The sequence below is a fragment of the Macaca fascicularis genome, chromosome 8 (assembly GCF_037993035.2).
Source record: "Macaca fascicularis isolate 582-1 chromosome 8, T2T-MFA8v1.1".
Taxonomy (NCBI): domain Eukaryota; kingdom Metazoa; phylum Chordata; class Mammalia; order Primates; family Cercopithecidae; genus Macaca; species Macaca fascicularis.
Window position 1 is genome coordinate 7,287,911 of NC_088382.1, and position 20,332 is coordinate 7,308,242.

The following is a 20,332-nucleotide window of genomic DNA, read 5'->3' on the forward strand; positions in this document are numbered from 1 at the left end:
GAAAATGATGATTATGGTTCAAAGTGTTCTAGTTTCTTAGAGTTCAAAGTACAGGGGAAAAAAGAAAGAGAAAAAAGTATTTAAAACAAAAAGAAAAAAATTTAAAAAATAAACAGAAAATAACAAAATGTTCTTGCTAGCTTCTCAGGTTCAAAGTAGAAGAAAAAAAGAGAGAGAAAAATGTAGTTAAAACAAAAAGAAAAAATTAAAAAAAGAAACAAAAAGAAAATAACATTTTCTTGCTACAAAAGGAAAAAAAGACAGTCAAGGGGCCTGACAACGTCCAGGGAAGAGAGAGACGCAATCTGCTCCCACTCTGGAGTCCTGTGTATGTTTGTCCACATGAGTCCTCATAGCAGACCAGTCAGAGAAAAAAGTCAACTTGCATCACTTTCCAGAATTAATCGTTTCATTTTTCTTAAGTTCAATTAAACTGTTTTTTTTCTTAATGGGAGAGTGTCCTAGTTTTCCCCTTTCATTCTTTGAGAGGTAACCATGTCCTCCCTGAAGCAGTAGAAATCTCTGTTGGCTGCTCCTATCTGAAAGGAAATATAGTCCCTCTCCCTTTCAGGAGAATTTATACTTTATCCACTAATGATGCAGATATTACTTACATTCCTACAGTGCTTTAAAATGATGACGAGCTTTCAAGTCCATTTTGTCATCTAATTCCTCCAGTAAGCAGTGACATAGGCAGAGTAGAGAATGTTTATACCCATTTTACAGATGGAGCTCGAAGATGAGGTAAAAGGCTGATACTTGGAGATAAGGACACTTCTTTTCCCAGAGACTTGACCAAGATCAGCTGGCTAGAAAGTGGTAGAGCGGAAACAAGAAACCCAAGGCAGCAGGGCTCAGCCCCTCATCAGTGGCTAGTTTCAACATGTAATAGTTTCATTTTGGCTGGGTGCGGTGGCTCATGCCTGTAATTCATCACTTTGGGAGGCCGAAGCGGGCGGATTGCTTGAGGTCAGGAGTTTGAGACCAACCTGGCCAACATGGTGAAACCTTGTCCCTACTAAAATTACAAAAATTAGCCGGGCGTGGTGGCACACGCCTATAGTCCTAGCTACTCAGAAGGCTGGAGCAGGAGAATCGCTTGAACCTGAGAAGGAGAGGTTTCAGTGAGCTGAGGTCGTGCCATTGCACTCTAGCCTGGGCAAGAGAGCGAGACTCCCTCTCAGAAAAATAGTTTTGTTTGAATTATCCTTCTGTGAAAGGGATAGGTTCTGGTTCCCACACTTCCTGTGCACCGATCTTATTTGATAGAACAAAATTTGAATGTGCTACCTACATCATAGACTGTTCAGTGATGCAAAGAAAGATAGATAAGTAGATGGACGGATAGATTATGAATATAGATAGATAGGCATAGAGCTAGAGCTAGACATATCTTCCTCCTATCTGCTCACTATGCCAGGGTATCCTTGAAGCATTTGTTAACTTAACAGAGCCACAGCATAGAAGAAACTTGGGTCTCAAATGACTGCATGGAGCAAAGTCTGCCCTTGAGTAAGTGCCCCAACACTCTGGACCCTGCTGCCTCCACTCGGACTGAAGAATTCAAGAAAAAACCACCTGTCTGTTATATCCCTTCCCTCCAGAGAGATCAGAGTATTCGTCATCTCATTATTTATTTTGACTTTGATAGGTTACTTTGTTGTAAAACAACTCTTGATGTTATTAAGGCGAGATAGTCCCAAGATTGTTTCTTCCCACTGTATAAGAAAAGCAACTAGGGCAGAAATAACCAAATCAAAAAGTGCATTAAAAACAGGTGGCTGTGGGTGTCCTATTATCTTTTGCTTGTGTTGATTAAATTTAGTGTTTGCAGATAACATAAAGAGATACTCAGTTCAATTTGACTTTCGGAGAAATTACAATTTTTATTAGTATAATTTTTATTTTTTTTATTTTTTATTTTATTTATTTATTTTTTGAGACGGAGTCTCGCTCTGCCGCCCAGGCTGGAGTGCAGTGGCCGGATCTCAGCTCACTGCAAGCTCCGCCTCCCAGGTTCATGCCATTCTCCTGCCTCCGCCTCCCGTGTAGCTGGGACTACAGGCGCCCGCCACCTCGCCCGGCTAGTTTTCTGTATTTTTTTTAGTAGAGACGGGGTTTCACCGTGTCACAGCCAGGATGGTCTCGATCTCCTGACCTCGTGATCCGCCCGTCTCGGCCTCCCAAAGTGCTGGGATTACAGGCTTGAGCCACTGCGCCCGGCCTAGTATAATTTTTATTAGTACAATTTTATTAGTACAAATTTATTAGTACAATTTTATTAGTACAAATTTATTAGTACAATTTTATTAGTACAATTTTTATTAGTACAATTATTTTTATTAGTACAATTATTTCCAAATATTGCAAATATCAGAGCAAATAACCCCCAACTCATAGTGATTCAATACAATAAAGGTTTATTTATCACTCATGGAATAGGCTGCAGGATGGCGGGCATTGAGGCACTCATGTGGGGGCAGTCTTTGCTCCATGCAGTCGTTCAAGACCCAAGTTTCTTCTGTGCTGTGGCTCTGTTAAGTTCAACAAATGCTTTGAGAATACCCTGGCATAGTGAGCAGATAGGAGGAGGATCTCTCTCTCTCTCTCTCTCTCTCTCTATCTCTCTCTCTCTCCTTCTCCATCTCCACCTCCACCTCCACCTCCACCTCCACCTCTATCTCCATCTCCATTACTCTCTCTCTCTTTCTCCCCCTCCATCTCCACCTCCACCTCCATCTCCATCTCCACCTCCACCTCCATCTCCATCTCTATCTCTATTTCTATCTCTATCTCTATCAGATCTGTATCTAAAATCTCTCTCTCTCTTTCTCTCTCTCTCTCTCTCTATCTTTGTATCACTGAACAGCCTGTGACACAGGTAGCACATTGAAATTTTGTTTCATCCAATAAGATTGATGCACATGAAATGCAGGAACCAGAATCTATTTGTTTTATGGAAAAATAATTGAAAAGAAACCATTACTTGTTGAAAATGGCTACTGATGAGGGGTTAAAGATGAAATCTAAAAATACAGTGTCATTTTATTTTGTATAAAAGTTAAAGAACATTCTGAGTTTGCTGAAGGTTTTTACTTCTTCTTTTATTTCTGCAGATACCTCTGAGACTATTTTGTTTCGATGTGTTGTTGAAACAAAGCATAGAAATTATTCAGATATGTAGTATTTCCTGCCAGTAGCTTTGTCATCAATCTGACTGAGATACATCACCAAGCAAAAGCAAACTTTAAATATGAAATAGGCAGTCTTCATTCAAAATATTTATAGGCATTTAATATGGATAACCACTATTTCACTCATAACTTTTTCTTAGTTATAATTGAGGAAGAACATACAGTAAGTTACAAAGAGAACAGTGATTCTCTGTTTCATGACTCTCAGCACACTAGCATTAAACAGCAGGTGCAGAGATTTTTTTTTCTCTGTATCATGTTTTGTTCTGGTTATATTTATCAGCATGTAATTTTGTGTTTATTGAAACAAATAATAAAAATAGAACTAATTGTATGTATGCCCTAAAAAATTTACAGCTTGGCACAAGAAAAAATGGAAAGAAAGGAAGAGAAAAAGGTCTTTCCCTAGAGAATATGTGGGAGGGAAGACGGAGTGGGTGCTGCCGGGTGGATGTGTGGTGGAACCTTTTTGCCAGCTTCTTTCCCTTGTTTTCTCTGAAAGTGCTTTCTCTTTAGCCGGGACTTTGGTAGCATGAGCGGAACCCCTAGGTAGGTGTTCCTGGAAACCTCGCTGTCCAGGGGCTTGGGGACACGCCGCCACCCTCTAGTGGTAGAATAGAGACGCACTCCACCACCAGGGGGTCTCCTCTCTGTCATTGTTTTCCAACCTCAGGAACTCGTATCCCAGCCTGGCACTTTCGGTGGCTCAGGCGTGTAATCCCAGCACTTTGGGAGGCTGAGGCGGTTGGATCACTTGAGGTCAGGAGTTTGAGACCAGCCTGGTCAACATGATGAAACCCTGTCTCTACTAAAAACAGAAAAATTAGCCAGGCGTGGTGGCAGGTGCCTGCAATCCCAGCAACTCTGGAGGCTGAGGCAGGAGAATCGCTTGAACCTGGGAGACGGAGGTTGCAGTGAACTGATATCACGCCACTGTAGTCCAGCCTGGGCAATGGAGTGAGACGCTGTCTCAAAAACAAACAAACAAACAACAACAACAACAACAAAACCTCATGTCTCTTTTGGATAACATGAAAACCCCACACTTATACCCCCTTCCCTGACCCAGAGATTCTTAGGGGTGTCTGAGAATCACTGAATTTGTTGCACAATTTTGACAGCTAAGATTTGGTATAATCGTTGTTGAGGCTTGTAATACAAAAAGCAAAAGTTTCTTTGTCTCTTTTACTTGTCAAATACAGATTATAATACTGTAACCCTGAATATGTGTACCTCTATTCAACAGTTACCCTCACCCCAGTGTTCCCCACACGCACTCCTGGTTGCTAAGCGTTGCTTTGGTGCATGTTGAAGATCCCGGTAACTTCGAGCTCTCTTTATTCTGAATTGCGTGTCTACCAAAGGGAGTGACCTGGGTTCCAGTGAAGTGGTTTCCACTACACCTGCTCCTTTCACTTCCTCTCCTGCCCTGTCCTCCCCTTGCTCACCTCTTTCAATTTCTCCTTAGCCTGCCTTGCCTTTAGCAGGGGAAGAATGGTGAGAATAGAGAGAATCCAGTCCTGAGCATGGTGGACCCAGATTCTGGGCGGGTTACCTGTGCCATGCCCTTATTCTACGCATTGGCTTGTGTAGGGAGGTGAGCACTGAGGAAAGACAGGTGTGTTCACTCTGCCCAGGTGAGCTCTGGGATGGGGCTCCCTAGGAGGGATCGTAGGGAGGGACGTCCAAGCTACTATTCAGCATTGGCCAGTTGGGCTTCAGAGACATCCCGACATCTTTGCCTTGTCCTGTGGTCTCCACAGAAACAGTGTTGGGGCTCCCCCGAGTTGCTGCAATTCCGCAAGTGGGGAGCTCCCCTCACATCTCTCTGGTTCCTCAGCCAACCCTCCTCTCCAGCTGCCGGGGCCCCATCCGCCTGACGCTTGGACCGTGCTGCATGTTTCTCAGCTTCTGTCCACCTCTCCCGTCTGGCTGTCAGTGTGTGTGTGGCGTTGTCAGTTATGGCGGGGTTTCTGGGCCACGTGGTCCGTGCTGTTTGAGCCATCCTCAACTAGGGCCTGTGCCATGTCTCTAGGGGAAGGGGCTGGTATGAGGCCTGGAGAACTTTCAGGGCTGTCTTGCATGGGGGAGAGTCTACAAGGTTTAGGAGCTGGGATAAAGGTAGTTCCTGCAGAGCCTGGACAGCTACAGCCCACTCTGGGGGGCCATTGAGAACTACCTGAGAGGTCTCCTCCCCATCATTTGCTCAGGATACCTGTTAGTCAGGGTTCTCCAGAGAAGCAGAACAAATTCCTTTACTGTGTGGGGTATGGTGAGCCCCATACCTGATGGGGAGGCCAGCAGGCTGGAGACCCGGGGAGAAGCTGCAGGCCAGTCCCGAGGCCGCCTGCTGGCAGAACTCCCTCTTGCTTGCTCTGGGGAGGTCAGTCTTTGTTCCATTCATGTCCCTTCCTCATTGTGGAAGACAATCTGCTTTACCAATTTAAATATTTATCTCATAGTCCACCAATTTAAATATTTATCGCATCCGAAAACAACCTTACAGAAACATCCGGAATACTGTTTGTCCAACTGCCCAGGAACCATGGCCCAGGCATAACATCAACCATCACAAGGCATTTCTCAGGTTTGTGTGTTCTCTGGCGTCTGACCCCCAAAGCCACATTCTCCTTGTCCTCAAGGATGGGTTTCTGGCCCTTAGCAACTTTGAGACAGATTTGAGGCATTTGAGGTTCCTTGGAAGCGCCAGTCATGCCCTGGTACTCTGTGTCCTGGGGGCCCTGGTGCTGAGCATGGTCATCAGGCTGGTTCACACTCAATGACTGCAGCACCCTCACCAACCTCACATAAAGCAGGAATATTTAGCCCGGTCTCAAGGGTTTGCGCGGGGAAGGAAATGATGGGGAGCTGGGTGGGACTTTTCACATGGGGAAGCATTGGGCTCACATTCTGGGTTACGATGATCCCATCCTTTTTCAGAGAGCATTTTCTCTCTTTGCTTATTGCCAGGGTCTGGTCCTGGGGAAAGAAGCAGTTTGGGGCTCTGGTGAGAAGGCACAGGGGTTCCCCCAGAAGCAAGGACAGAGAGAGCACAGCTGTGCTTATTCAGGTGTGCTCAGCAGGCTGGGATGTCTGCCGCCTGGGGCTCCTGCGCCTTTCTCTTTGATGTGACCTCTACCTCTCCCTCACCATCCAGGCTGTCCTGGGGCAAACTCCAGGTGGTCACCTTTAGCTGTGTCTCTGGGCAGACAAGTCTAGACAAGGCACCACTTTCTCCTCCACTCCTGTTTCCTGAGTGTACCTAGGGAATACACCAGGTCCTCCCCCAGACACCTGCTCCATTAGTGACTGGTGGCCGTCTTCACACTCGCGGTGAGCAAGGAAGTGGTACCAGCTGGGATCCTTCTTCTCAAGCCAAACCTAGCTGAGAAGGCTGAAGCAGGCACCGCAGCCGGTCCTGTGGACTTGAACTGCTCCGCTGCTGCAGGCGTGTCCTGCCAGGTGGAACACAAGCAAGAACACACTTCACATGCACAGTGCACACTAGAACGCTATTTCATTCTGAGGGGAATTGGACGACCCTTGACTCCCTCCTCCCTCTGACTTACATGTTAATTTTCTAGATCTCATGGACTTTTTAAATAAAGTTTACGTTTGATATTTTACAATTTGTATTGAAGAATCATTTGCATAGAGTGAAAAGCACCAATCTTGGGAGTTCAGCCAGGTATGTTTTGGCACGTGTGTTCACCTGTATGATGCCAGTCCCCACTGTGGCATGGAGCATTCCCGACCAGCCCCAGACTACACCTTCCCCTTCCCTGCCTCCTCTCCTGATCCGCTGCACCACATTCCCTACACAGCAGACAGACCGGGAATCATGCCGTTCTTCTAAGGAACTTCCTCCAGTGACTTCATTGCACTGAGAAGCCCCTCCTGACGCTCGAGAGCTGCTGTGCTCTGGGCCCTCCTACAGCTCTGACTGGTCCCGCAGCCCCCAGTCACTGGCCTTCTTCCTGGCTCCGAGCACAAACCCCATCTTAGCACCTCAGGGCCTTTGCATTCGCTCCCCTGCCTCCGTCTCTGGAATTCTGCCTCTGAGATCTGCATGAGTTGAGCCCTTTCATCATCTGGGTCTCAGGTCAGGATTGCTGACCAAGACTCTCTCCTTGACCAAACTTTAGCCAGGCTCCTCTGAGCCACCTTTTCAACTAGGCCTGGACCTTGGTCCTGTCTGTCTTTGGTCTGCCCAGCCCCATCTTAGCAAAGAATCCTGCTAGGCCACCCCCCACTTGCTAGGCCACCCCCCTACTTGCAGGGTCATCCCCCTACTTGCAAGGTCACCTCTCCACTTGCTAGTTCACCCCCCACTTGCTAGGTCACCCCCACTTGCTAGGTCACCCCTACTTTTTAGGTCACCTCCACTTGCTAGGTCACCCCCACTTACTAGGTCACCCCCACTTGCTAGTTCACTCCCCATTACTAGGTCACCCCCACTTGCTAGTTCACTCCCCATTACTAGGTCACCCCCACTTGCTAGGTCACCCCCACTTGCTAGGTTACCCGCACTTGCTAGGTCACCCCCACTTGCTAGGTCACCCTCACTTGCTAGTTCACTCCCCATTACTAGGTCACCCCCACTTGCTAGGTCACCCCCACTTGCTAGGTTACCCACACTTGCTAGGTCACCCCCACTTACTAGGTCACCCTCACTTGCTAGTTCACTCCCCATTACTAGGTCACCCCCACTTGCTAGTTCACTCCCCATTACTAGGTCACCCCCACTTGCTAGGTCACCCCCACTTGCTAGGTTACCCGCACTTGCTAGGTTACCCGCACTTGCTAGGTCACCCCCACTTGCTAGGTCACCCTCACTTGCTAGTTCACTCCCCATTACTAGGTCACCCCCACTTGCTAGGTCACCCCCACTTGCTAGGTTACCCACACTTGCTAGGTCACCCCCACTTACTAGGTCACCCTCACTTGCTAGTTCACTCCCCATTACTAGGTCACCCCCACTTGCTAGTTCACTCCCCATTACTAGGTCACCCCCACTTGCTAGGTCACCCCCACTTGCTAGGTCACCCTCACTTGCTAGGTCACTCCCTACTTGCTAGGTCACCCCCCACTTACTAGGTCACCCCCCACCTTTGCTATCTGACTGTGTTATATATTCCCCACCTTTGATGTCTAAGTCTCTGACCGCCTTTATCAGGAATCGTGTTAGGTCCCATAGTCAGGTTTTGAGGCAGCTGCCACAAGGTTATGGAGGAGGAAATGAAGGCTCCGTTTTTGTGCTGGGTTTGTCGAGTCCATTCGGGTAGAAAGCAGCAAAGTCAGGCTTGGAAATGGGTTTTGTGACTCCATGTTTCTCCTCCTTCCGTCCTGTCTTGGAGAATCATTCCCTCCATGTCTTCTCTCTGTGTTTTAGAGAACTGGAAAATAGGCCACTTTAACGTGGCATCTCCTACAAAGAGGTAAGAAGACCCAGCAGGATGGCAGAAGGACTGGGAGTCTGGCCAGACCTCTGGATGAATGTCAGGGTTGTTGTTATACCCAGGACCATCTGTTGTCACCCCCTTGTCTCTGCACATAGTGACAAGGGACAAGGCAAAGAGAGAGGGCCTGTGTTCTTGTAGACGTGTGGTGTGCATGAGGAAGCAGAATGGGTGGTGAAGGATGACTGGCCTTGGCTGTGGGCTCACTCTAGTGGGACATTGGGTTGGCAAGGTTCTGGCCAGAGTCAGAAGGGCCAGGACCCCAGGCTCATTCCTCCTGTGTTCGTATCCCATGCAAACCAAAAATAAAATTCTAAGCCCTCCAACCAACTGAATGGACCCTTCCTCTCAGCCAAAGGCATTCCATCCTTAACCTCAAACACTAGTTCAGGCCATGATGGGATGTGGGGATCAGGAATGCCTCATTATACCCTCCTCCCATTGGAATTCAGGCACAGCTGGCCAGCATTAACATTAAAACGGAGTGCTTAAGGCCAGGTGCGGTGTCTCATGCCTGTAATTCCAGCACTTTGGGAAGTCAAGGTGGGTGGATCACTTGAGGTCTCAGGAGTTCAAGACCAGCCTGGTCAACATAGTGAAACCCTGTCTCTACTAAAAATACAAAAATTAGCTGGGCATGGTGGTGCACACCTGTAATCCCAGCTACTCGGGAGGCTGAGGCAGGATAATTTTTTGAACCCAGGAGGTAGAGGTTGCAGTGAGCCAAGATCGTGCCACTGCACTGCAGCCTTGGCAATAGAGCAAGACTCCATCTCAGAAAGCAAAAAACAAAAAACAAAAACGCAAATCCTCTCTTCTCTCAACATCCTCTCTACCATTTCTCTGGTGTACATAGAAAACTCTTTGGAAGAGCTAGTGTTTTGAGAGAAGACTTGGTTTTTTTGTTTTTGCATTTGAAGATCCTGAATTATCAAACATCAGAAAAGCACAAGCACAGAGAACTTGCTGAAAGGACTTTATTTGAGATGAGGAAACAAAGTTGATGACAAAGTATAGGGCATGAAACAGTTTCCTTCTAGGTCATAAAGCAAATTATGAATACATTTCTCTCTGTTCTCATCCCTCAGAGGCAGCAGAATCTGTTGCTAACACCCATGACAGTGCAGGTCCCATAGGAATATTCTGTTGAATAACAGGACCTTCTGCAATTGCAAGTGAAACTCCTTGTTGAGCCTGGGGACAGAGAGAGACAGAGCATCAGACATTGAGTACCAGGGTCAGCAGCGGGCAGTAAAGAGAATCTTCGGGAAGTTGCATGCTTGCTGACATGTAATGCTGGCTGCATTACAGCCAATAGCATGATCGCATGATCAATAGGAATAAATATGCAGAGCAGTGTTGGTCGCACACAGGATTAGAGACCCATTCTGATATGCTGCACTTATCTGCTCCTGCCCTGTCACACACACGTCTGAATGCACATGTATGACTGTCTCCAGCTACCAACGGTTCCTATAAAAGTCAGATTAAAAAACATTCCTTTAGCAGTTGGATGTGGTGGCTTACGCCTGTAATCCCAGCACTTTGGGAGGCCAAGGTGAGTGTATCACAACGTCAGGAGTTCAAGACTAGCCTGGCCAAGATGGTGAAACCCCATCTCTACTAAAAAAATTACAAAATTTAGTCAGGTGTGGTGGCTGGTGCCTATAATCCTAGCAACTTGGGAGGCTGAGGCAGATAATTGCTTGAACCCAGGAGGCGGAGGTTGCAGTGAGCTGAGATAGTGCCACTGCACTCCAGCCTGGGCGACAGAGTGAGACTCCATCAAACAAAACAAAACAAAACATTTCTTTAAAATTAGGCTCTCTTCCTTGAAGTAGAGACTCCTCAATACATTTCTACATAGCAAAAAATTAGAAAATTTCATAGACTTGTCATAGAATTAAAAAATCTTTAGAGAAAAGTCATTTCTTGAATATCACTGATTCTTTCTTTTCAGTACAAACATGAAGTAATTCAGGCCTGGGGAGGTGATCACCTAAGAGAAAGAGCCAGCCGTTGGGTCTAATTCTAGACGTGCTTGGTTTTCCTCTCTACACTCCTAGCTCTGCAATGCTGGTGTCTCTTACCCAAAGCTCTAATACGTGAGTTTGCATCCTCTGCAAAGGAGATGGTAAAGTCCTGGTTATCTTCCCCACGCTGCTCCTGGGCATCAGCCTCATAAGCGCTTGCCTGGAGTGGCTCATCCTCGGCTTGGAGTGGCTCAGCCTGGGCCTGGAGGGCCACCAGGAGAATAGCAGCAAGGAAGGTGAGGGTTCTCATGGCTAGGGTCACCTGGGGGAGAGAGAGCAGGAGCAGATGTGTGGGGAGTGAGGAGCCAGCCTGTATTTATAGGTCTGCTGGGAGAAGGCTCAGAGACAGATGCTGCAGTGAGTTGGGGGTGTGCATGTAATTGGGGAGCAGAAGAGCTACCCTTGCCCTCCAGGTCCCTTTGATGCTCCTTTGTTCTCCAATCTTCATTGAAGTGTGAGGCTATTCATTGAGTGTCTGTTCTGGTCCCAGCTGATAGTGGTGATAAGAACAGTGCTACACTTTCCTATTTTCCATCTGCTGGAATATTTACTTCTTAATATTCAAAAAAGAAAAGAACAGTGCTTTCATTGAATAAGTCCAGGAATCAAATGCCTTTTATTTTCTGAAGGTGTAGGTGGCCACTCTCTGGAGGTCTAGACCTTGAGGCCGGAGCTGGATTCCATTAGAGTAGAGGGCTAATTCATTTCAGGATTCAGAGGGGCATTTCTGCCCTCATGAAGGAGGCTTTGAGATTATGGGGTGAGTAGGCTCTTGTGGGTCACAGTGTGGAGAAGACAATGACCTTATCAGCTTATAGGGGAGATGAGCTCTGTGGGATACTAGGTAAAGAGTTAGTAAAACTAAAGCCAAGAGACAGATTTATTTCAAGAAACCATTGTGATCTGAACGTATCAAGTAAAATATGTACTAGGTATTTCTCTCCACTTTGAGAAATATCGAAACAATTGACATGCCCACAACCCCCCTCTGAAATTTTATTTTATTTTTTATTTTAGAAAACTTTAAATCACCCACAAGGAATATTCAAAGGGTAGAAGGAGTAATGAGCCTCTATCCCTGCCCCAGCCTTGCAGCTCTGCTCCAGAAAATCTCCACTTAAAAATTAAACACATTGGTTTGCACTTTGTTTTTTCCCCCTAATGCTGTAATTTGAATACTTTGTGGCTCAAAACACATAGAACTCTACCGTTGTTTTCATAGTCTCTTGTTTCTGGTCTTCTATTCAGATGTTTCATCCATTTTGAGTTAAGTTTTGTGTATGGCATAAGAGAAGGGTCCAGTTTTATTGTTTTGCCTGTGGAAATTGTATTCCCACCACCATTTATTGAAGAGACTCTCCTGTCCCCATTGTGTCTTCTTGATGCCCTTGTCAAAAATTACTTGACCATATGTGTTTGGATTTATTTCTGGACTCTCAATTTTATTTCACTGGTATGTGTCTGGTTTTATGCCAATATCATATTGTTTTGATTACTATAGCTTTGTAATATAATTTAAAACCAGGAATTGGGAGATCTTCAACTTTTTTTTTTTCCTCAGAATTGTTTTGGCTATTTGGGTTCTTTTACCATTTCATACAAATTTTAGTGTTTTTTTTGTTTTTTTTTTTTTTAAATTTCTCTGAAGAATGCCATGGGGATTTTGATAGGAATTTTGCTGAATCTGCATATTGGTTTGTTGGGGATAGACATTTAAACAATCTTAATTCTTCCAATTTTCAGCCCAGGATATCTTTCCATTTATTTTTACATTCTTTAATTTCTTTCACTATTTTTTTTTTTTCATTTTCAGTGTGTAGATCTTTCACCTCCTTGTTTCTTCCTAGGTGTTTTATTTTTTGATGCTGTTATTAATGGAATTGTTTTCTTGATTTTTGTTTCACTTTTGTTAGGGAATCTTTGGGCACTTAAAAAATGCATTTGTTTTGTATTTATTTGAATTTTGCCTTCATTTACCTAGTAGGAGATGACCATTTAACTAAGATCTAAATTTCTAATTAAACTTTCCCTCTCCAACCCAAACTGTAATTGTCCATTGTGAGTTATAGCTGTCAATGCTTCTTTCCCCAGTAGTTCATGGGAAAGGCAATAATTACTCTATCACCTGGAAATCTTACCCTACAGCTGTTACTCAGACACCCTGATCTAGCTAAGAGGACACGATACTTCTGTAAAGAAGTGATCTAATTTGTCTTGACTTAAAGGAACATTTTGGAATTCTATACTCTATCTTTGGAAACTAAGAAGTGTTCCCAGTCTGTTTTAATTGAAATAGAAGATAACACAGACCAATCCCCATGGGCACTGGTAAATATTTAGACAGATGGGGAGCAGGAAGGCTTATCAGGATCCATATTAGAGCTTGTGAAGTCACCACAGGCACCACGCCAATAGACAGAACACCTGGAAGTAAACAGAACTTCTAGATCAGTAGAATATCGAAGGGTGTCAGGGACAAGGGAACTTCATGTGGTTCCTTTCCCTCTGTCTACTTACCTTCCTGCCCCTAGTGTCACATACATGCAAATATTGAAGAACAAGCTCTATTTTAAAGAGCCCATTACTCTAGGATCCAGCTTTCAGTGATCATGCACAAAATTGAGGCAGGTATATCTCCCCCTTGTTTAGTCATCAGGCTCCTGCAAGAGAAGTAACCTCCCTACCATGATCCGCAGTCAAGAGGACCTTATCTCTGCTAACTGCCTTTCTTGAGTTAACCCCACCTCACTCCCACATGGAAGCCCTAATAAGAACCGAGCATCTTGGAGATGCCACCTAGATGCAGTTGACTTAGGCCAAGGGCTTTCTCTCTTCTCCTCAGTGGCTCCAGCATGCCTCCACACTGAGATGTCCTCATGCATCAGACACTGACCTAGCAGAGCCCACACTATCTTCCAGTAGAGAAGGACCTGCCCTTACAGAGAATTGGGTGGGCAGCACTGCAGTAGCACCTTAAGGACAGCAGGTGGCACTCCTGCCCTTAAATAGTAATTTACCCAAGAGGGACTTTATTTTTTTATTTTTATTTTTATTTTTTTATGTTCTTATTTCTTTTTTTAAATTTTTTTAAATTTTTTTATTTTTTATTATTATTGTACTTTAAGTTCTAGGGTACATGTGCATAACGTGCAGGTTTGTTACATATGTATACTTGTGCCATGTTGCTGTGCTGCACCCATCAACTCGTCAGCACCCATCAACTCGTCATTTACATCAGGTATAACTCCCAATGCAATCCCTCCCCCCTCCCCATGATAGGCCCCGGAGTGTGATGTTCCCCTTCCCAAGTCCAAGTGATCTCATTGTTCAGTTCCCACCTATGAGTGAGAACATGCGGTGTTTGGTTTTCTGTTCTTGTGATAGTTTGCTAAGAATGATGGTTTCCAGCTGCATCCATGTCCCTACAAAGGACACAAACTCATCCTTTTTTATGGCTGCATAGTATTCCATGGTGTATATGTGCCACATTTTCTTAATCCAGTCTGTCACTGATGGACATTTGGGTTGATTCCAAGTTTTTGCTATTGTGAATAGTGCCACAATAAACATACGTGTGCATGTGTCTTTATAGTAGCATGATTTATAATCCTCTTAGTATATACCCAGTAATGGGATGGCTGGGTCATATGGTACATCTAGTTCTAGATCCTTGAGGAATCGCCATACTGTTTTCCATAATGGTTGAACTAGTTTACAATCCCACCAACAGTGTAAAAGTGTTCCTATTTCTCCACATCCTCTCCAGCACCTGTTGTTTCCTGACTTTTTAATGATCGCCATCTAACTGGTGTGAGATGGTATCTCATTGTGGTTTTAATTTGCATTTCTCTGATGGCCAGTGATGATGAGCATTTTTTCATGTGTCTGTTGGCTGTACGAATGTCTTCTTTTGTGAAATGTCTGTTCATATCCTTTGCCCACTTTTTGATGGGGTTGTTTGTTTTTTTCCTGTAAATTTGTTTGAGTTCTTTGTAGGTTCTGGATATTAGCCCTTTGTCAGATGAGTAGATTGCCAAAATTTTCTCCCATTCTGTAGGTTGCCTGTTCACTCTGATGGTAGTTTCTTTTGCTGTGCAGAAGCTCTTTAGTTTAATGAGATCCCATTTGTCAATTTTGGCTTTTGCTGCCGTTGGTTTTGGTGTTTTAGACATGAAGTCTTTGCCCATGCCTATGTCCTGAATGGTACTACCTAGGTTTACCTCTAGGGTTTTTATGGTATTACAAGGGATGTAAAGGACCTCTTCAAGGAGAACTACAAACCACCGCTCAGTGAAATAAAAGAGGACACAAACAAATGGAAGAACATACCATGCTCATAGATAGGAAGAATCAATATCGTGAAAATGGCCATACTGCCAAGGTTATTTATAGATTCAATGCCATCCCCATCAAGCTACCAATGAGTTTCTTCACAGAATTGGAAAAAACTGCTTTAAAGTTCATATGGAACCAAAAAAGAGCCCGCATCTCCAAGACAATCCTAAGTCAAAAGAACAAAGCTGGAGGCCTCACGCTACCTGACTTCAAACTATACTGCAAGGCTACAGTAACCAAAACAGCATGGTACTGGTAGCAAAACAGAGATATAGACCAATGGAACAGAACAGAGTCCTCAGAAATAATACCACACATCTACAGCCATCTGATCTTTGACAAACCTGAGAGAAACAAGAAATGGGGAAAGGATTCCCTATGTAATAAATGGTGCTGGGAAAATTGGCTAGCCATAAGTAGAAAGCTGAAACTGGATCCTTTCCTTACTCCTTATACGAAAATTAATTCAAGATGGATTAGAGACTTAAATGTTAGACCAAGAGGGACTTAAAATGGGAGTGCTGTAAAGTGCTGTTCAGCAAACACATTGCTTTCTTCTGTACCCCAAAGTGTACATATTACAACATTAGTTCAGGGGGGCACAGAATACACTGCTGCTGTCTCCGTGTCAGTAGTAGCTGCTGGCCCTGGAAGGCTGGCCTGCCTGTCTCTAACGTAGTGTCGTGATGTCGTTTCCTACTATGCTGGCCATGGAGCTGAGGACCTGAGTCTGGGGCCCTCTACTCTTTCTCCTGGGTGGCAATGCTCCTGTCCCTGACTCCCTCCCAGTCTGTGGTGGGGACTCGACAGCCAGGGCAGGTCAGGTTCTCGGTCTGTGCTGAGGTCTCACCTGAGCCTTGCCTCCATCTCCCCCAGGTGGCTCCCAAACCCCAATTAGAACAGAGTGAGTCTGTATCTTGTGGTCCCTTTCACCTTTCTTTCTTGGCTGCACCAGAACCTTGGCAGAACTCAATGGTTTCAGCAAAAAAAACCGGTGCTACATCTAAAAGTCTTTGCAACACTTTCAATTTCACCCCCACCCACCCCGCCCCCAGCACAGTGTCCTGGACTTGCCACCAGTGTCAACTCTGAGTGTAGACACAAACTGTTTCTTCGTCCACATGCAGTTAAACTTTCAGACACTCAACAAGAACCTGACACCTTCAAGCTGGGGCAAATATTCTGGGGAAGCTGTGGAAGGGAGTGCAGGTGTGGGTGTGAGAGGAGAGAGGCCTCCAGCAGCAGCAAGGATATTCCCACACACCCTGAGGCTGTCTGTGACCGCAGCAGACACAGTGAGTGTGGACGTTGGGCAGGGCCCTGGGACGTGGTTTTGACCCGGTGTGGAAGGGCAGTCGTGGAACTCAGTGTGCGGGTTAGCGTGGGGTAGGGTGGGGCTGCATGGGGGTGAGCTCTGACGACCGTCCATCTCTCAGCTCCTGAGAGTGCACTGCCCTGTCCCTCCCCTCAGCCTTCTGTCCACCTCCCTGCAGGGAGGGTCCTGGTGCTGCCTGTGCCACACAGCCACTCCGGGGCCTGCAGATCCAGCTGGGACAGGAAGGAGCTCCAAGTCCCCTGCCCTTTGTCCACCTTTCCCAGCCACTTCTCACAAGCTATCTATGTGTCTGGTGTTGTTGCCTGCAGCAATTTTTACAAATGACTATGAAAGAATAAGTCTCTTGGGCTGTTTTAAAATGTGGTCCCACTTCTTGGACTCTTCTCCCACAGAAAGGGAGGTTTACTTCTTTCCTGTTGGATCTAGGTTGGGTGACATCTTCACCAATAGAATACACCTGGCTTAGCCCCATGCCGTTTGCTGGGCCCAGGTGCTAAGAAACTGATATTTTTCACTTCCTCAGTCTTGGATGGTGCTGTATTCTGAATATTTTTGTTCCTCTGAAATTCACATATTGAAATGTTAAACCGCCAGGTGATAGCATTAACAAGCGGTGCCTTTGGGGAGGTGAGTAGGTCCGGAGGGCACCTCATGAATAGGATTAGTGCCCTTACAGAAGAGGCCCCAGAGAGCTCCTTCATTCCTTCCATCAGGTGAGGACACAGTGAGGAGGTGCCATCTATGAATGAAAAAGCTGGTCCTCACCAGACACCAAGTCTGCTGCCACCTTGATTTGGACTTCTCAACCTCTAGAACACTGAAAAATATATCTGTTGTTCATAAGCAACTCCGTTTATGGTATTTTTTAAAATAGCAGCTCAGATGGACTAAGAGGGCTGGTCACTTGGGGGCCCAGATGCCATGCTTTGAGGAAGCCTCAGCGTCGCACAGGAAGATGAGCTGAATGCACTTGCAAGGGTGAGCTAGAGAACACAGCACAGCCAGCTTTCTGGGAAAAACCAAAACCCTGATTTACAGTGTTTGTAAATTTCTGTGGTTAGAATCCTCCCAGCTATGGATAGTTCTAAAAGTGTCACACAAACCACTTCTCTCATGAGCTGGCATGATCTGGCCCCGGCACATCACAAGGTCCCATCCCTCAGCCCCATGAGAGCTCCCAGTTGAGCCAGCACTGCCTGCACCTGTGTGCGAGTGCCTCAGCCCTGAGGTCTTCAGATCCCAGCAGAACCTCTCCTCTGATGCCCGTCGAAGGAGCCGGGCCCCAGTTGCCAATGTATGAATGAAGACCTGATCGTGCTGTTTCAATCCACTATGTTTGGGGCATCTTTTCACACAGCGGTAGATGAACAGAGGGCATTTCCACAGTCTCGGTGAGAAGCTGGACTTGTGTATTTTTGTATGTGTAAACTTCCGCTTCTCTAAAATATTGGTGAAGTAGGACTGAATCCTCTCACCTTATTCTCAAAGTGTCACAAAGAGCCCATCGTAATGGCAGCACGGAATTGCGGACTCTTTGGAGTGACTGAAGAACCCCCTCACCCATTCTTAGTTTAAATTCTTCCTGCTGGGAGCACAGGTGGTGTGGGAGCCAGGTGGAGTCTCAACCTCTCCCCGCAGTGACAGACTCAGAGGTGGCCATGGGACTTGGGAGTTGGCTGAAACAACAGGGAAAGAAGTAGGGATATTCTCCAGGAGATTAGCTACAAAGGTCATAGAGAGATGACCACGGTTCACATGGCTATCACCTGGGGAGAGATCCCAAAGTAAGATCAAGAGAAACAAAGAGGAAAAAAGGTGAAGACAACAACGTAATTCATGTTTTGAGTCCTTGGATCAAACATTTCCTAAAGCCAGAATTCCTAAGTATGGGAGTGAAAATGTTGACTCAGGGCTGGGCAAGGTAGCTCAGCTTGTAATCCTAACAGTTTGGGAGACTGAGGAGGAAGAATTGCTTAAGGCCAGGAGTTTGAGACTAACTTGGGCCACATAGCAAGACCCCTGCCTCTTAAAAAAAAAAAAAGATGACTCAGCTTAAAGACCCCACTAACATGCCTGAAAAAGGTAAAAAATACCAAACTCGGAGAACCTGAGGCAAAGACGGGGCAGTGCACAAGGACAGGAGATGAGAGCACGTGACAGGTGTCCCGGGGGCAGCTCGGGCATCAGGCTCCCTGGCGATTCCCATGCACAGTCCTGGGGGAGAAGAGCCTTGTTGATGTTGATCAGCAGGGAAGGAGGGATGGCTACGAGAGAGGCTGGAAGGACAGCGGGTGAGTCAGGGATGGGGAGCTTCATAGTTGATGTTCAGAAATGGAGGAATTCCAGGTGGTGGCAGGAGTTAGTGGGTGGCCATGGGGTGGAGGGCTGGGACAAAGAGGACGGGGAGTCACTGTTATCCAGGAGGACAAAGCACTGAGAGGCCGGGAGGGTGACCGGCCAGGTAACATTAGAGTGAAAGACCGTTTCCATAATCTTAAGTTTCTTAGTGAGTTGAGTGGCTTTGAGCAGCAAAGGGAAAAAATGCACGGGTTTAGAAAAGAGAACAAGTAGTTATCTGATTTCGTCCATTCTGGTCCTGCCTGTAAGAAGAGTTCAGGGTCTCAAACAGAGAAACAGAAAAGAAAAAAATACCAATGCCTTGCGTTAAAGAAAAATTCACAAGACTTTTAAGAAATGTCAAGGAAGTATTTATTGAAGATTGTTGAAATAGGAGTCAAAACGTTGCAATAGGGTGAGCCGTTGAACTCAACTGTCCTGAAGCCCAAGGCAGGAATATGTAGGCCCTGGGTTAAGCTAGTGGAAAGGTTCTGGTGGTGGTTGGTGGGGAAGTTGAGCAGTGTGATTGGGCCATCTGTGTTTGCTAATTTATTAGGAGATAGGCCCCTATCCTCCCACAGAGACATGGCTGCTATCCCCATGGGTAATTACATTTATAGGGATGAGGCATCTGACTTACTCTTTACTGTTCTATCACTGAAGTGATTTAAGGTAGACAATGTCTTGTACGTCATCAGTAAACAGAGTGCATTCAAATGAACGTTTTTGGGTCTCACTTGAGGCCGAGCAAGTTGCCCTGGTTGTTTGAGACCCTCACACCTGTCCCTGAATTCTCTGTCCCAGAGTTTGCAGCAGTCATCATCCACCCTACACCGCAGGAGCAGAAGCCACGTGTGGTGCTCCCAGTGTGCCTTTATCCAACAGAGGAGCAGGGAGGCTCCGTCCTCGTCTGGCCCTTTCCGTTGGATTGATGGATGCTTCTCAGCACACCAGCCTGAAATCTCCTCCAACCTTCTCTGTTGCCAACAGCAATTCCTCTTAATTCAATGGAGGTGGACCTCCTCCTGCATAGCTCTTGCTCTGATTCTATGTTCTCTACCTAAATTTCTGTGCTAATCATTCTTTTAATCTATTGAAAGTTTGAACATCTTTATGTTTCAGTTTAAGATTCACCATGAAATCTATCCTTGGCATTCCAAGACAGAATGGTCTTTTCCTTCTTCCAAAAGTCCTAATGCTTCATTAAACCACATTTTACCCATCATAGTCTCCTATATTTTAATCTTTTTAATTAGTTTTAATTAGCTTTTTTAAGGAATGCTGTCACATGGACTAGACACACAGGCTGCTTTACCTCTGTAGGCTTCAGTATTTTTTTGTAAGCTGTTTAGGAACAACAATGCAAATTTGTATTAATATAAATTTTGAGTAGAATTAATTAATGTATTTGAAATTAATTTACTGATCATGTGCAATGTATGAGGTGGTCATCTATGCGCTGTGGTAAGATGATGAGGAAAACATGCACCTTCCCTCCCAGTGTTGGGAGACCAGCGTTCAGAGAGTAAATGAAATGCACCGAATGTGAGATAGCTTACAATTCTACAGTTAAAAATAAAGAGAAGAGGGGGATAGAGGTCGTTAGGGGAACTAGTTGCAATTTAAAATTAAGAAATC

The 20,332-nt window shown here is 45.5% G+C and overlaps 1 protein-coding gene and 1 long non-coding RNA gene across 8 annotated transcripts in view; one reads left to right on the top strand and one right to left on the bottom strand.

The window, feature by feature from the left end:
• Window positions 1-20,332, top strand: part of LOC102115048 (uncharacterized) — a 275,169-nt gene that overhangs the window by 78,347 nt on the left and 176,490 nt on the right. The window contains exons 6-7 of one of the 7 annotated variants that reach the window (XR_010577087.2): window positions 6,779-6,882; window positions 8,587-8,860. The exons of 5 other annotated variants lie outside the window; for them this stretch is intronic. This is a non-coding gene — a long non-coding RNA (uncharacterized lncRNA). Of the gene's footprint in view, window positions 1-6,778; window positions 6,883-8,586; window positions 8,861-20,332 lie in introns of those variants that run through there. One more of the 7 variants, XR_010577092.2, reaches the window with a different exon arrangement.
• On the bottom strand, window positions 9,617-10,978 carry DEFA6 (defensin alpha 6). Its single transcript, XM_005562539.4, has 2 exons — window positions 10,744-10,978; window positions 9,617-9,847 (listed from the first exon to the last, which is right to left on the bottom strand). Exons 1-2 carry the CDS (start codon window positions 10,934-10,936, stop codon window positions 9,738-9,740), a joined length of 303 nt encoding a protein of 100 aa, XP_005562596.1. The 5' UTR covers window positions 10,937-10,978; the 3' UTR covers window positions 9,617-9,737.